Source organism: Mercenaria mercenaria, chromosome 7, assembly GCF_021730395.1.
Source record: "Mercenaria mercenaria strain notata chromosome 7, MADL_Memer_1, whole genome shotgun sequence".
NCBI classification, from domain to species: domain Eukaryota; kingdom Metazoa; phylum Mollusca; class Bivalvia; order Venerida; family Veneridae; genus Mercenaria; species Mercenaria mercenaria.
Window position 1 is genome coordinate 17180755 of NC_069367.1, and position 18188 is coordinate 17198942.

Sequence of the window (18188 nt, forward strand, 5' to 3'; positions counted from 1 at the left end):
CTACTGACCTAGTTTTTAACCCCACGCGACCCAGTTTCAAACTTGACCTAGATATCATCAAGGTGAACATTCTGACCAATTTCCATGAAGATCCATTGAGAAATATGGCTTCTAGAGAGGTCACAAGGTTTTTCTATTCTTAGACCTACTGACCTAGTTTTTGACCCCACGTGACCCAGTTTCAAACTTGACCTAGATACCATCAAGTTGAACATTCTCACCAATATTCATGAAGAATTCATGAAAAATATGGCCTCTAGATAGGTCACAAGGTTTTTCTATTTTTAGATCTACTGACCTAGTTTTTAACCCCAAGTGACCCAGTTTCGAACTTGACCTAGATATCATCAAGGTGAACATTCTGACCAATATTCATGAAGATCCATTGAGAAATATGGCCTCTAGAGAGGTCACAAGGTTTTTCTATTTTTAGACCTACTGACCTAGTTTTTGACCGCATGTGACCCAGTTTCAAACTTGACCTAGATATCATCAAGGTGAACATTCTGACCAATATTCATGAAGATCTCGTGAAAAATATGGCCTCTAGAGAGGTCACAATGTTTTTCTATTTTTAGACCTACTGACCTAGTTTTTGACCCCACGTGAATCAGTTTCGAACGTGATCTAGATATCATCAAGGTGAACATTCTGACTAATTTTCATGAAGATCCATTGAAAAATATGGCCTCTAGAGAGGTCACAAGGTTTTTCTATTTTTAGACCTACTGACCTAGTTTTTGACCCCACGTGACCCAGTTTCAAACTTGATCTAGATATCATCAAGTTGAACATTCTCACCAATATTCATGAAGATTTCATGAAAAATATGGCCTCTAGAGAGGTCACAAGGTTTTTCTATTTTTGGACCTACTGACCTAGTTTTTGACCCCACGTGACCCAGTTTCGATCTTGATCTAGATATCATCAAGGTGAACATTCTGACCAATTTTCATGAAGATCTCATGAAAAATATGGCCTCTAGAGAGGTCACAAGGTTTTTCTATTTTTAGATCTACTGACCTAGTTTTTGACCGCACGTGACCCAGTTTCGAACTTGACCTAGATATCATCAAGATGAACATTCTGACCAACTTTCATAAAGATCCCGTGAAAAATGTGACCTCTAGAGATGTCACAAGGAAAAGTTTACGCACGGACGGACGCACGGACGACGGACACCGCGCAATCACAAAAGCTCACCTTGTCACTTCGTGACTGGTGAGCTAAAAATGGAGGAAATAGTAAGAGCTGTATCTATTGGTGACAAATGCCCCTGAAGTGTGTTCAAGAATGCTACAGTTGTCTGCGCAAAAAAACCCACATCATTTCGTGACCCTGACCTTGACCCAAGAGACCCGGGTCATAAGCGAGACACACCTTCTCAATATGGTTAACATTTGTGCCAAACTATTTTTAAATCCCTTGATAAATGGCAGAGTTACTAACCAGTCAAGAAACACCTTTGACTTCTTAGTGTGACCTTGACCTTGGAGCTAGGGGTCTACGTTTTGTGCATGACGCGTCACCTCAAGATAGGGAACATTTATGCCAAGTAATTCTAAAATCCCTTATCAATGGCAGAGTTATGAACTGGCCAAGAAACAGACCATATTAACCTTTAACCTCTAAGTGTGACCTTGACCATAGAGCTAGGGGTCTGGATCTTGCGCATGACACATCATCTCGTTGTGGGGAACATTTATGCCAAATAATTTCAAAATACCTTCATCAATGGCAAAGTTATGGACCGGACACGAAACAGACCCTTTTTACCTGACTTCTATGTGTGACCTTGACCTTGGAGCTAGGGGTCTGGGTCTTGCCCATGACATGTTGTCTCATTATGGTAAACATTTATGCCAAGTTATTTCAAAATCCCTTCATGGATGGCTGAGTTATGGACCGGACACAAAACAGACCTTGTTAACCTTTAACCTCTAAGTGTGACCTTGACCTTGGAGCTGTGGGTCTAGGTCTTGCTTATGACATGTCGTCTCATTATGGTGAAAATTAATGCCACATTATTTCAAAATCCCTTTATGGATGGCAGACAAGAATTTACACGCACAGATACGGGAGCATAAAAAGAAGAAAATTGAATAAAGGGAGATAATTCAAACAAGAGGACCATGATGGTCCTGAATCGCTCACCTGTTCCCACATGACCTAGTTTTGAGTATGACATCGTTTTTTCTATTATTTGACATAGTGACCAAGTTTTTGAGCTCATGTGACCCAGTTTTGAACTTGACCTAGATATCATCAAGATAAAAATTCTGACCAATTTTCATGAAGATCCATTGAAAAATATGGCCTCTAGAGAGGTCACAAGGTTTTTCTATTATCTGACCTATTGACCTAGTTTTTCGAAGGTACGTGATCCTGTTTTGAACTTGACCTAGATATCATCAAGGTGAACATTCTCACTAATTTTCATGAAGATCTCATGAAAAATATGGCCTCTAGAGAGGTCACAAGGTTTTTCTATTTTTATACCTACTGGCCTAGTTTTTGACCGCATGTGACCCAGTTTCGAACTTGACCTAGATATCATCAAGGTGAACATTCAGACCAATTTTCATGAAGATCCATTGAAAAATATGGCCTCTAGAGAGGTCAAAATATTTTGCTAATTTTAGACCTACTGACCTAGTTTTTGGCCACAGCTGACCCAGTTTCAAACTTGACCTAGATATCATTAAAATGAACTTTCATACAGATCCCATGAAAAGTATAGCCTCTAGAGAGGTCACAAGGTTTTTTTTATTATTTGACCTACTGACATAGTTTTTGATGGCACGTGACACAGTTTCGAACTTGATCTAGATATCATCAAGGTGAACATTTTGACCAATTTTCATGAAGATCCATTCAAGGGTATGGCCTCAGAGAGATCACAAGGTTTTTCTATTTTAAGACCTACTGACCTAGTTTTTGACCGCACATGACCCAGTTTCGAACTTGACCTAGATATCATCAAGGTGAACATTCAGACCAATTTTCATATAGATCCCATGAAAAATATGGCCTTTAGAGAGGTCACAAGGTTTTCCTATTATTTGACCTACTGACCTAGTTTTTGATGGCATGTGACCCACTTTCGAACTTGACCTAGATATCACTAAGGTGAATATTCTGACCAATTTTCATGAAGATCTCATGAAAAATATGGCCTCAAGAGAGGTCACAAGGATTTTCTATTTTTAGACCTAATGACCTAGTTTTTGACCGCATGTGACCCAGTTTCAAACTTGACCTAGATATCATCAAGGTGAACATTCTGACCAAATTTCATAAAGATCCCTTGAAAAATGTGACCTCTAGAATGGTCACAAGCAAAAGTTTACGCACGGATGGACGGACGGACGATGGACGCTGCGCGATCACAAAAGGTAAGATAGAGTTAACTGTTATGATTCTCTGACACTGCACTTTGTCTCAATGGCCTCTATGATTATGTGAAGTTTCAATCAAATGCCATTAATACTTTTCAAGTCATACTCCGGACAAAAGTGTGATGGACAGACAGACAAAGCTGCAACTACATGCTTGCCCTTCGGAGCCCATAAAAACGATGCTTTCTGTTTATGAGGTGGGTGCATGGGGTGTAATCAGATAGTGTATATGTACATATGGGTGTAAGAATTTTTTCCAAATTGTGGGAGTGGACATAGGGGTTGGACGGTATTTGCCAGGGACGGGAATTCCCACTGGTAATTACTGGGAATTCCCATCCTGGGAAAAACTAAAATAGTGGGAAATACTGGGATATAGTGGAAAAATGACTCCAAATTATAAACTGGCGTTAAATGTGAAAAAAAAAACAAACATTAAATAAATGAGTGATAATAAATATATAAAAGAACACATGTATGATAAACATACTGTACAAGTAATTAGCACATAAATATATAGTAATATAGTTATAAAGATTCACAAGTATTGTCATTCAAGGTTGTATTCTAACTAATTTTTTTATTATAAAGTTTAAAGTTCTAAATTTTGTTATTTACATTTATTTTGTATATGTGTTTAAGAGCTTCTTTCAATCAAATGGTAATTTTATTTTTAAGGAAGTGTTGTAACAATTCTGTAGGAGTGGGGTATGGAGGTCCTCTCCCAGAAAAGTCTGAAATTTGTGAATGCCAAATCCTGTATTCTAGAAGATTTCAACACTGAAAATATGGTTGTTAGTTTCTCTATGTTTTAGTTATATAATGACAAATTAACCTTTGAAAAAAAAGATAGCCTTTAAAAAATAAAAGATATTTCTGTGTATGAACTTTTAGAATGCAAGACTCTTTTAGAAAGTGGTATCATCTAGATTTCGATTATTTCAAAAGCCAAATTTTGAATTCTAGTGACTTTTCAGGAAAAAACAAGCTTTTTGTAAAACATATATGCACCCCACCCACAAAATGGGCTGTCCCAATTTCACTCCCACGATTACTATGACTTTGACCTTTGAATTACTGATCCCTTAAACGATGAGGGTAATCTACTTCGTAAGCCCAATAATGCTATCAAGTTTGAAGATATACTGTGTCAAGTGATTCTCAAGTTATTGAGTGGAAACCATTTTCAAGGTTCAGACCCCTGTGACCTTGATCTTTGACTTACCGTAATCGGCCAATTATAGGTCGCACTTGTGTATAGGACGCAGTGAAAAAATATCAGCAGAATTCTTGAAAAATGCTTATACCCACTTATCACTTATCCAAATTTATGTTTGTCTGAAATTCGCTATAGTTTCTACGAACTCGTTGGTTTTTGTTATATCATTGTCGATGTTTTTGCATGTTGTGCAAGTATTTAAACTGAAAAGCATAAACTCTGTGTAAGCACTAAACTGCCGCATCCTCTGATCACTCCATGAATATTGAAGCCAGTGAAAACGAAAGTACACTTTGGCACGTGGCAGTAAAATGACGTAATTTTAAGACTGGTTTGCAAATTGTTTTGAACATTACGGATCAGCAACTATGATCATATTGGTTCAGTCTAAAATCTCGCATGCACATGTTTACAATTGCCTCTGGGTATGATTAATGGTTAATTGTTTGCAGATTGTGACAGTAGGTGTAAGATAAGTTATGCCTCGGGCGTGAATTTCTTGATGAACAAGAGGATTATAGACAACTATCAAAATTATGTTTGAAGACTAGATAATCGATTTCCGGGCTACCTGGTATGGAGTTTCAAGTATTCTAATGCAAATGTGTGAAAACACGCCGGGAAAGTTTTACACAGGTCTTGTTAAAAACTTAATGACCAGTTACAGAAATGCGTTGTAAAATGTATTTTAAAGAAAAACAGCACTTATTTATCTTAAGATTTTATGTGAGCTCTAAATTTTACATTTTATACAGAAGTAATTTAAGACCCCGGGTCCCGATACCGGCTATTAGCTATGCCCGAGTCATTGGTATTTACTCCCCTTGAATTCTCTTCGATATAGGGGTACGCGGTATAAACAAGGATCGATTTTCTTAATTTTTGATTCGGGAAATGTTTGGTATTTTTCTATCCCCCTATATAGGACGCATGGGTCCTTTGAGACCTAAATCTCATAAAAAAATGTGCGTCTTATATTCGTAGATGATGGTACTGACCCAAAACAAAACAGGGGACTTCTACTTTACTAAGCCAAATCATGCTTTCAAGTTTAAATGGTTTGGGTCAAGTGATTCTCAAGTTACAGTGCAGAAATAGTTTCCAATGTTCACAACCTGGACCTTTGGCCTATTGACCCAAAAGGGACTCATCTATTTCATCAACACAATCATGCTAGTAAGTTTGAAGGTTCTGGGTCAAGTGCTTCTGCAGTTATTAAGTGGAAACCATTTTCAAGGTTCAGGCCCCTGTTACCTGGACCTTTGACTTACTGACCCAAAAAACTACAGGGGTCATCTACTTTATCAGCCAAATCATGCTGTCAAGTTTTTGGACGGAAACCATTCGGCAGATACAACCAACAGGTGCAAAGCAATGTATCCTTACTTATTCAAAGGGGGGCATAAAAAGGACATAATTTATGAAATATTGGTGTGAGAGTTATGACCCTTGTGTCATATGATATGGGTAATGATATGATGTGGAACAATAATTTAAAGTTTAAATCAAATCAATTAGATAATCACTGAGACAGAGAGAGAGAGCGAAAGTGCACAAAAACTTTGACCAGAAATTCTAAGTAACAATGGGGCATAATTCATGAAATATTGTGTGAAGTTATTGTCCTTGTGTCATATGTGAAAGATGATGAGGAACACTTAAATTCAGTTTGAAGAAAATCAAACAAGTAGTAACAGAGATAAAGTGAAAGTGCAGTAAATTTGCAACCAAGGTGTTGGTGTTGACCCCACAGCAGAGTAGGATAGCTGAAAAACCATGTAATAACTAATATCTTACCAAGTGGTTTGTCTCTCAAAATCTTCACTTTGCCTTTAGATGGAGCCTGTAATTTCAAAGACCATGTTCACACTGATATTTAATAAATGGAACAAAATGTATTCAAACATACCAACCAGGTTTGAGTAACCAGAAACTTTTTCCTTTTGCGAACTGTTCCTTATGACATAAATTGTAGTAAATATTCTTTACAAATGCACTGTATAGTCATTATGCTTGAGGATAGCTACGCTAGATTTACTAAATAACAAGAGCTGTCTGTAAGAAGGCCAATGCTCGACTTAACGAATTGTTGTCTCAGAACAGGAATATTACCCTAAATATTAAAATATCTTAAAGAGTTTCAATCCAGTATCTGCATTAGTTTTGGAGATACTTGCATGCAAAACTTTAAACCAGGACTTATTAAGTCCAAAAGGGTGCATAATTTGCCTAAATACATGTCAGAGTTATGGGTTTGTACATGTGAGATTGGTCATTGACCTAGAAAAAGAAAATAAAAGTTTCAAAGCCATATGCCTTTATATAATAGCTATATGGACTTGCATGCAAAACTTTAAACAGGATTTTTTAAGTCCAAAAGGGGGCATAATTTGGCCAAAGTGCATGTCAGAGTTATGGGACTCGATGCTACCACCTAGATTAAATAACCCTGAAAACACATGTGAAGTTTCAATTCAACATTTGCATTAGTTTTGGAGATCATAAATTACTTGCACCCAAAACTTTAACCTGGATTTTCTTAGTCCAAAAGGGGGCATAACTTGGCCAAAATACATGTCAGAGTTATGGAAATTGTCTCAGTGAGCAAACGACCTAGAAAAAGAAAAAAATAAGTTTCAAAGCTATAATGCCTTTAAATGACAGCTATATGTACTTGCATGCAAAATTTAACCAACGTGTGATACCAAAGCCAATGCCATGGTGAGTAGAATAGCTTGCACTATTCTTCTAATAGTTGAGCTAAAAATTGCAACAGAAAGTACCAGTACATTCAGACCAGAGTATATTATCAAACTGCCTATAGCCACTGTATATATGGTTATGTAGAATCAGTTAAACCAGTGTTATAAATGACAGTAAACTGAAAACAGCTTTTGATTATTCCATACTTATTCTATCTTTTTGCTGATCACATGTCTTATTCTATGGAACTTGGTTATAACAAAGTACACAGGCATCAAATTTACATCAATTATACCTTGATATAACCTTAAAAGAATTATTTACTTTGTTCTGTAATGAGAGTCTTGTTAACAATTCAGGAATAACAAACATTTCAAGTTAGTGATTATATAACAAACGACTAGTCCATAAATCCTTAACAAATGTTTCCAGTTATCAACTGAAGTACGGAAGCATATAAGCAAAATCTGAATACATTAATGTGCCTCAAGAACAGACTGATGATTATAGAGTTACAGTATTCTTTATCTGCAATTTCATAATTATGGGATTTTAAAAAATAAAACTGGAATTTTCTGCATACCGTAATTAAAATTAATGGATTGCAAATAATTATACCTTATTGAAGTGATATTACTGTCAGAGGACAGCAACATTCAACTATTTAATGAATATAAAAGTAACTCTAGAGTGGTTCAAATAAGCTTGAAACTTATTCATCACAATCAAGCTAAAATAAACGAGTATAAATCAAAAGGAACAAGGCAGTCTGAAAGACATCTAAATCCCCCGCCACTGGTATGGATAGTTAAAGGGTAAACATTTGACCTTGAGCTGTGACCTTGACCTTGAACTGACATGGCTGACCCATGAATTCTGCACATAATCTAGATGAGGTGATCACTTGACCCAAGTTCCATGAAAATCCTTCAAAGGGGTTTTGGAGATACAGAGCTCAAACCTTTGACCTTGAGCTGTGACCTTGACCTTGAGTTGACATGGCTGACTCATAAGTTCTTAATGAGGTGATCATTTGACCCAAGTTTAATGTAAATCCTTCAAGGGGTTTAGGAGATACAGAGTGGACACAAAATGGAAGGCTCAAACCTTTGACCCCAAGTTGTGACCTTGACCTTGAGCCAGCATGGCTGACTCATCAGTTTTGCACATCGTCTTGATGAAGTGATCATTTGACCCAAGTTTGATGAAAATCCTTCAAGGGGTTTAGGAGATACAGAGCGAACACAAAATGGAAGGCTCAAACCTTTGAACTTGAGCCAACATGGCTGACTCAAAAGTTCTGCACATCGTCTTGATGAGGTGATCAATTAATCCAAGTTTTATAATTTTCCTTCAAGAGGTTTAGGAGATACAGAGCAGACACGAAATGGTAGGCTCAAATCTATGACCTTGACCTTGAGCCAACATGGCTGACTCTTGGGTTCTGCACATCGTCTTGATGAGGTGATCATTTGACCGAAGTTTCATGATTATCCTTCAAGGGGTTTAGGAGATACAGAGTGGACACACAACGGAAGGCTCAAAACCTTGACCTTGAACCGATATGGCTGATTCATGGGTTCTGCACATCGTCTTGATGAGGTGATCATTTGACTCAAGTTTCATGAAAATCCTTCAAGGGGTTTTGGAGATACAGAGCGGACAGAAAATGTTACGGGACCATTCCTATAACCCCCCACCACTTGTGGCGGGGGATTAAAAGGCGGCATAATTATGCAAAAAAAAGCAAAGCAGAGTTATGGAACTAGTGCAAAATATGTCAGAACATCACAGTGAACAAGTTTGTGATGTTTCAATCCATTTCCATTAGTGGGTACTGAGACACTAGTCTAAATGTAAGAACTTTACCAAAAATTGCTTAGCTGAAAAAGGAGCAAAATGGAGTTATATAACCTGTGTCCTGCACAGTGAATAAGAGTGCGAAGATTAAGATCCAGTCCTACAATGTTACTGTGATATACAAAAACTTAACCAAAATGGCACTGCTCTACCTATTCTCCAAACAGCTGAGCTAAAAAGGCATTCATTTTACTGGATTTATCTATATTTCCTTACGCTTTTGCTTTTTTTCTTTGCCAGCACTTCCTCGGCATAGTTATTGAGTTTGCCTTGCTGTCCTGTCTTCCAGAAACCTCCACCTTGTCTCCTGAAATTATAGTCAAATCATGTATAAAAAGATCAGCTTCGAAGAAACAAAAAGTGATCCCTATTTTAGTGTCCGACAAATTAATAATCTTGCTGGTAGCCCACTGGACTACTAGAATTTTTTCTGCTAGCTCAGCATATTTTGTAGTTGTCCAGCAATTTAAACCCCGAAAGTATAAACTTGCTAAACCCCGAAAGTATAAACTTGCTCTATCTGAACCCGACTTTCTGCTATGTGAGAACCAAAGGGGTCTGTAACAATGTTTTGTTAACAAATTCAAAAACATCAAAATAATCCTGTGTGTTTGTTTCCAGTTCCACAAACACATTCCTATCATATTAGTCTAGGTTTTTGGGAAAAGGGCTCCTGGTCAAATTGGGAATTTTTTAAGTGGTAAATTGTCGAAATTAATTATATTAGTTTAAAACTTTATATTCAAGTTTTATGGTAAGCAGTCAAATATTTACATTCGCCCTATTCTTTTCCACTGAAAATTATGATGCTCATTTCGTAAGAACAGCAAAAGGAAAGGCGCAAAAGTTACAGCATCGCTGTTTAGTGATAACCGACCGCTATTTTGACGACATCTGCGTATATTCAGGGAAAATGTTCCTTGATGACGTCACAGTTGTTCAGTTTGGTGAACAGAATGGGCGGGAAGCTGATCTTAATGTTAAATGCCACAAAATATGTGCAATTTATAATATAGCAAGTAAGTCACAACATTATTTATAGTGGATGACATATTTGGCAGAGCCAATTTACAATACGGTCCACAATATCATCTTGTTTACAAATGGAAAGGAAATATAATGTAAATATAAGAAATGAAACAATTTTTTTCGGTGTTCATGCAAAATGAACAACAGAATAGGATCAGCAAATTAAAAATGAATCGCTAGCAGGTTTGCTGATCCTATTCTGTCGTTCATTTCGCATGAACACCGAAAAAAATCATTTCATTTCTTAAATGAATTACAAAATAACCCTAGTGAAATTTAGAGAATTTATTAAAATTCAAGGATGTTTTCTAAGTTGCTGATTCTACCCTTACAGAAGCAAGCCTCTGTGGCGTACATGCTGTGTATTTGCTGTGTATATGCCGCGAACACAGTAGTACGCCAGAGGAGTACATTTTACATACACCGCATGCCGCGTACATGCTGCGTACTATTTCGAGGAGTACACAGCATGTACGCAGGAGGTCACTAGTACACTTCAAGTACGCAGCACAGACTCTGAAAATTTAAGGAGTACACTGCATGTACGCAGGAGGGACTTGTACAAGAAAATAGTACACTGCATGTACACCGCAGATACTTTGAAATTTGTGCAGTACACTTCATATACGCGGGAAAGACTTGTACAATTTCTTTTGGCATTTACACTTAGTTTTTTTTTATAAGTTAAAGTCTGAAGTAAACTTCATATATGCGGGAGGGACTTGCTCATTTTCTTTTGGTGTTTATACTTTGAATCTTTTTAGGTAAAAGTCTGAAGTACACTTCATGCAGGAAGGATTTGTACAATTTTTTTTTTTTTTTTTTTTTGGAAGCAAGAACTTGATTTCTGAGTAACTTTTATCTTAATAGCATAGAATAGTTCAGATTACCGGTATTCTGAACAATGAAAATTTGCCAAACTATTTGCAATGTTCATTTGTGAAGCTTACATCTTAGTGATTTCTGAGCAGAACCTTGCATGCAGTGTAAAAATATATTCTTTTTCATTTTGAATTAATCCAGGAGCTTTCTAACTTGGATAATTGAAAAGCCTTATTTGAACTTCATTGCATTACATTTTGTAACACATGAAATAATTACCAAGATAATGCCTCAACAGCACCTGAATTTTAAAATAGCTCTCACTGTTATTTGAATACTCTTAAGCAAAACACCATTCTATCATATTTTATAAAGGCTTTAATGCTCATTATGTTAACTCATTAAGGCCTCACCAAATTAAAAAGTTGTTCATCAGATTTGCCGCTCGTATATTTTCAGAACATTTTTGGCTAATTGCGCTTGCCCCATTGGAAAAAATCAATCCAAAATTTTTTGGTGCGCTACTTTTTACGGACGTAAAAGTGTATAAATGCTTATATAATTCCAGTCCTAGATTGTTCTCAGATGGATTTTAATCAAAATAAATACATACTACGCACACATCGTCTATAATAAATCATAACACTTAAAGTTGTTTCCCCTGATGCAGTTACGCCATTTTCTTCAAATGTTTACCAAATTACATGCTACAAATATTGATTTATTTCATTGAAAAGTGGATGAAGAAAAGCATACTAATTTATTTGATAACATCAATCTACATTATTTTGGTAAGGGTAAATACTTATTGATGCGTGTCACTTATCTTTTTTCTGTTTTTTTTCTGTCCAAATGATCAGCATTTGCATACGAAAGTTGGTGGGGTAAGGAATTTACATTATGATTATCCAGCAGTTTCGCCACAAGAGTACACAGCATGTATGCAGCAGGAGTACACAGCATGTACGCCGCAGGGGTAGTACACCGCAGGCTCATTTGCATGTGAAAAGTGTATGTGCCGCGTACATGCTGCGTACTATTTCCCGCATACTAAATTCCTCCAGCATACATCCTGTGTACTATGTAGTCCACAGCATGTACGCAGCAAGTAGTACGCGGCAGAGCTCATTTGCATGTCAAAAGTGTACTACAAACGTACTATCGGTGTATGTGCGGTGTATATCCTGCGTACTGTTTAAAGCCCTTGATTTCAGTACACATCATGTACGCATCATATACGCTGTATGTACACAGCAAGAGTACACAGCAGGCCTTTCTCTTCTGTAAGGGTACTTTGTCAAGTTCAAACTTACACTCAGCAACTTTTTATCCCAATAACAACTGCATTTTCCAAACAGTAAAGTGTGTCTGTGTTTATGGGGAAAGAATCAGGTCTCAAAAATATGTGACTTTTCATTTTATAGGTGTAAAAACTGTCTGTCAACATGTTTTTCGTGCTTCCCATGCAAAAACAGGGCCTTTGCAGAATCTATTTTTTATCTTTGCCAAATATTTGCCATAACCTTTGCAGAACAGTTGCAGCACATGATTGCTGAATATATTCCACAGACGAGTAGAAATGGAATGAAACTTGCAACTATTCTGCAAAGCTTTTGCAAATTATCCCCCGTGCAGAAATATTTTCCTGTTCTCAGGAAATCCCAGGATTATCCTGGGATATCCTGGGATTCTTTTAGCAAGGCTGCAAGAAAGTCCTGAAGACAGGACTTTAACACTAAAAGACAGGACTTTTGATAGAAAAATTATCCTGTTCACAGGAAAAAGACAGGACTTTTTCTAAAAGATACAGATAGAAAGATGGTAATTAACTTGAAACATGATCTTGTAATGGTGTAATAAGTTAATTACATCCTGGTGTTGAAGACCCATGTTTTGGGAGAAACTGTATCATTAAGTATATACTTCTGATTGTGGTGTTGTCAGTGTAACAGGAATATATTCTATAAATTTGTGGTAAGTTAGCAAATTATTTCTGTATAAACTTTTAGAAGTAATACTAAATGTATTCCTTCATTTAATGATTTTACAAAACAATAAGTTATTTAGAAAAGTAGTTTTCTTTAAAATCAGTCAGAGCATTAAAAAGTGAAATATGTTACTACAATTTAGGATATCTGTACATGTTTGATCAAAGACAGTTCACTCTAGTGAACAGATCATAGAATGATAAGAGCTTTTTGCTCAGTATGAAGCTCATAATTTAATGATTCTAGACTAAATAGTACATGTAGTACTTTCACCTAGTGTCTTTTTTGCCATGAGTGCACGTATTAGAGCTGATTTAAGATGTGCCAAGAAATTGATATTTCTGCTATGACAGGTTGTATTGTTTCAATGTACATGATGTATGCCTTTTAACTACAAAATATTTTTTAATATTAGGAAATGATAATCCTTATAATTATTCTTACTGTAAATACTATTGAACTTTAACGGTCAATTTGTTAACTGTATTTCCCGCCTAAGAGAATTTCAAATCATGTTTACAAGGTATTCAATTACATGTTCTGGGATTTCTTGAAGACAGGACAATTGTCCTGAGATTCCCTGTCATCAGGAATTCCTGGGATTCCTGAAGACAGGACAATTGTCCTGTAAATTCCTGACATCAGGAATTCCTGGGATTTCCTGAAGACAGGACAACTGTCCTGGGATATCCTGACTTCAAGAATTCCTGGGATTTCCTGAGAACAGGATAATATTATGCTTTTAGGATTTTTAGGATAGCAGGATTGGAATTCTTAGATGTCCTGTTACTTTCCTGTTTATAGGAAAATCCTGGGATTGTCCCATTCCCATTTAACGGTGTGAAAAGTCCCAGGACTATCCCAGGAATTCCTGAGATATTTTCAGGACATTATCCCAGGATAGTCCTGGGACTTCCTGGGATAATCCCAGGATTTCCTGTTCCATTTTCGCACGGGCCACTACACACACAGAATGCAAATACTTCGCAAACAATTTACAATTCGCAGCTGAAACTTTGGCAAACACATCGCAAAGTGATAGCAAAGTATTTGCAACTTACATGCAAAATATGCAAAGTATTAGCAGATACGTAACAAATAGCAAAAAATGAATTGCTGAGGTTCAAAGAAAAGGACTTAATATCTGAAAAACAGATGTAAAGTCACAAAACCATTTGCAGTTTAAATAACTATTAAAAGTCAATCATTGCAGTGATCATTCAGTAACAATAACTAAAATCATGTAATAATGTAAGTTTCAGCAACTGCTTCAGTAAAAAGTGTTTTATATAACTATCATTGATTAACATTAATTACCTTTCCACATGCTGCAATATTCTCTGGTTCTTGGAAGTCTTATTGCGTAATAACTTGGTATTGCATTATCCATATTCAACAAAGTTTATATCCAGAAAAAATAATTAGAATATAATGATCTGTTTAACACAAGTTTGCATCACCAAAATATTTCTACTAACTGATGAGTAAACATTTCCTCACAATATTTTCAAAATTCCTGCCATCTGAATATAGACCAATCAGAAAACAGAATGGTTAATTACTTCCTGTATCTAGAGTCTACCAGGAAAGCAAATTCATCTATGTTAACTATTTGCAAATGCTTTGCTTTTTCATTTGTGTACAAAGTGTTTATTTGCAATTATAACCTTTGCTAACAAAAAGAGCTAAGTGTTTGTTTGCAGATGCTTTGCTGTCTGCTAATTTAATAAAGTATTTGTTTGCAAAACCTTTGCAGTCTGTAATTTATCTAAGTGTTTATTTGCAAACCTTTTGCTTCACTGTGATATGTTTTGCAGACTGTTTGCAAAAGTCTGATGCAAATACTTTGCAATCACTTGGAATATAGTTTCTGAGAAAAAAAACATTCAAAATATATTCTGCAAATACATGACAGAGGGTTAAATGTGTATGGGTTTATTCAGTAAATGTAATTTTACAGTTACTGTATATTTGCGAGGTTTTTACTTTAAAACAAAACACAATAATTTTATGGCAGAATCATGTATTTAATTTTGTCAAGGTAAGGACGGTCATGTTGCTAAAAATAGAAACAAGTTTGTTTTTCCAGTATTTTACGGGATTTCATTAGAGAACAAAACTTTCTTGAAAAGAAATTTCTTTGAATAATCATGGCATTTTTTCTTTGGATTGGAAATTTTTTGTTTCAACATGGGGAAAATGGAGCGTATTTGGTACTGGGAATAGGGCCGATATTCGGCCCTGTGAGACAGGTGGAAAAAGTTCTGACTTTACATGTTTCAATCTGATATGTGTAGACGGACACACTAGTCTGTTTCTGCAGCTACCATTGAAATTATTGATATTTGGCCCGGTTAAACTAGACTGAACTGCCCGTGGTTACGACCGGATAATCATTACACATGGTCAGTTGTTTATTGCAAGCTATAATAGAGTAAACGACTGAATGTTGATTTTGTAAACAATGACTGGGCTACTGATCGATGCTTTAAATTTATAGTTGCCCGGCGGGCTTATGTCGGGATTTTTTTTGTAGCCATACAAAAATTTCTGCTAGCCTGCGGGCTCCTGGCAATGGATTTGTTAGACACTGTTATTAACACAAAACACTATGAAATCCACTGTTCTTTTATTTCAGATCAAGTCCACTTTACTTAAAATTGTTATTTCAACACTTTCTACAACAGCATATTTTCAGAGATCTAGTAACATCAAGCATTATATCACACTACAATAGAAAAGGGAAAAGAAAATGAGGTGTTAACTTTATATAAGAAAGTCACACTTTATTAAATACAAACCTCTGAATTTACTCCTTTTCTTCAATGTCTCATTTAGAGAGCCATTTATATCTTACATATGATAGAAGCATACAGATTATGATAGAATACTGCTAATACATACTGAAATACAGCAAAGTAAAATAAACAAGAGCTCGTAAAACATGAAATGCCCCTTTAATTTAAAATATGTTGCATTCAGTAATTGCACAAGGAACAGAAATCACTTGGTCACTGTACACAAAAGTTCTACTGTTCTGGGTAAATGTGACCTTGATCTTGGACCTATTGACCTCAAAATCATTAGTGTCATCTGCTGGTCATGATCAACCTCCCTATTAAGTTTCGTGATCCTAGGCACAAGCGTTCTCAAGTTATCTTCCGGAAATGGTTTAACTGTTCCGGGTCACTGTGACCTTGACCATTTCACTCCTGACCTCAAAATCAATAGAGGTCATCTGCTGGTCATGAACAACCTCCCTATCAACTTCCATAATCCTAGGCCCAAGCATTCTTCAGTTATCATCCGGAAACCGTTTAACTGTTCTGGGTCACTGCTACCTTGACCTTTAGCCTACTGACCTCAAAATCAAAATGAGTCGTCTAGGCCGAAGTGTTCTTGAGTAACTATCCAGATCATTTACCTGTTCCGGGTCACTGTGGCATTGACCTTTGACCTACTGACCTCATCATCAATAGGGGTCATCTGCTGGTCATGACCAACCCACCTATTTACTTTCATGATCCTAGGCCCAAGTGTTCTTGAGTTATCATCCGGAAACAGATTCAACCGTCCAACAGACAGACCAACCAACATCTGCAAAACAATATACCCCGCCTTCTTTGAAGGGGGGGCATAAACATGATAATTTTGAGAAAGAGCACGAGGAAGCAAAGAAAGATTTGGACAAGACCATCATTGAGAAAGCAGAAAGGAGTGATATTTGTAACAGGCTACAATACACTGCAGACAAGATTCTTAAGGTAAATAGACCTCTACGGAGCTTACTGTATACAAGTATTACTTGATTAAACTATTTTCTTTCATCATCTTTTAGAATGTGAGATATAAATAAAATCACAAATAAAATATCCAGATCTAGTAAAACAAACTTACTATATTAACAAGAGCTGTCCTAAAGACAGCCAATGCTCGACTATTCGAATCATTGTCCCAAAAGTAGGAAAATGTTACCCTAAATGGTAAAATATCTATATATATAGTGTTTCAATCCAGTATCTGCATTAGTTTTGGAAATAGTAACTTGCATGCAAAACTTTAACCAGAAGTTTTATGTTAACAAGGGGGTCATGATGACCCTGAATCGATCACCTGTGTAATATGAGCCACATGTTTCAAATGGTAAACTGACGCTAAGATATTAGAAAGTAGGTCAGTATAGGTCAAATTCATGGTCACTTAAAGTCAGTTTTAAGACTGGTGTGCAAAACTGTACATGTCATCCAAATTTCAAGGCTGAATCTTGAAAAACAAGAGTTTTAAGACTGGTGTGCAAAACTGTACATGTCATCCAAATTTCAAGGCTGAATCTTGAAAAACAAGAAAGTAGGTCAAGGTCATAGTCAAGTGGCTCCTAATCACTTGGGGTCATCAGGTAATTATAACTAAACAGTCTTGGAAATATGATAATTTTTTGAGAATTTTTGAAGTATTTATTCTTATGTAACTCAAATAACAAGTGACCCCTAGGGCGGGGCCTCTTTTCATCCCAGGGGCATAATTCGAACAATCTTGTTAGCGATCCACTAGGCAATGCTACACACCAAACATCAAAGGTCTAGGACTTTAACTTTCAGAAAAGAAGATTTTTTTTCCCTATACAAGTCTATGTTAAATTTGGGACCACCAGGGCAGGGCCTCTTTTCAGCCCAGGGGCATAATTTGAACAAATTAGGTAGTGGACCACAAGGCAATGAAACATACCAAATATCAAAAGCCTAGGCCTTGCAGTTTCAGGCAAGAAGATTTTTAATTTTTTTCCTATATAAGTCTATGTAAAACTTGAGACCGCCCAGGCAGGGCCTCTTTTCACCCCAGGGGCATAATTTGAACAATCTTGGTAGAGGACCACAAGGTAATGGTTCATACCAAAATTCAAATGCTTAGGTCTTGCGGTTTCAGACAAGAAGATTTTCAAAGTTTTTTCCTATACAAGTCTATGTAAATTTGAGACCCCCAGGGCGGGGCCTCTTTTCAGCCCAGGGGCACAATCTGAACAACCTATATAGAGGACCATTAGATAATCTTACATGCCAAATATCAAGGCTCTAAGCCTTGCGGTTTTGGACAAGACGATTTTTAAAGTTTTTCCTTTTGGTTGCCATGGCAACCAGAGTTCTTCATGGAATTTAATTCTTTGAACAATTT

General features: G+C 36.4%; 1 protein-coding gene across 3 annotated transcripts in view; it reads right to left on the reverse strand.

Annotated features, from left to right (window-relative positions):
- Window positions 1-18188, reverse strand: part of LOC123554826 (zinc finger B-box domain-containing protein 1-like) — a 113606-nt gene that overhangs the window by 62603 nt on the left and 32815 nt on the right. For all 3 annotated transcript variants that reach the window (XM_045345182.2, XM_045345181.2, XM_045345183.2), the window contains 2 exons: window positions 9397-9487; window positions 6415-6460 (listed from right to left, as the gene is read on the reverse strand). In XM_045345182.2, coding sequence (XP_045201117.2) covers window positions 6415-6460; window positions 9397-9487 — 137 coding nt within the window. The remainder of the gene's footprint in view (window positions 1-6414; window positions 6461-9396; window positions 9488-18188) is intronic.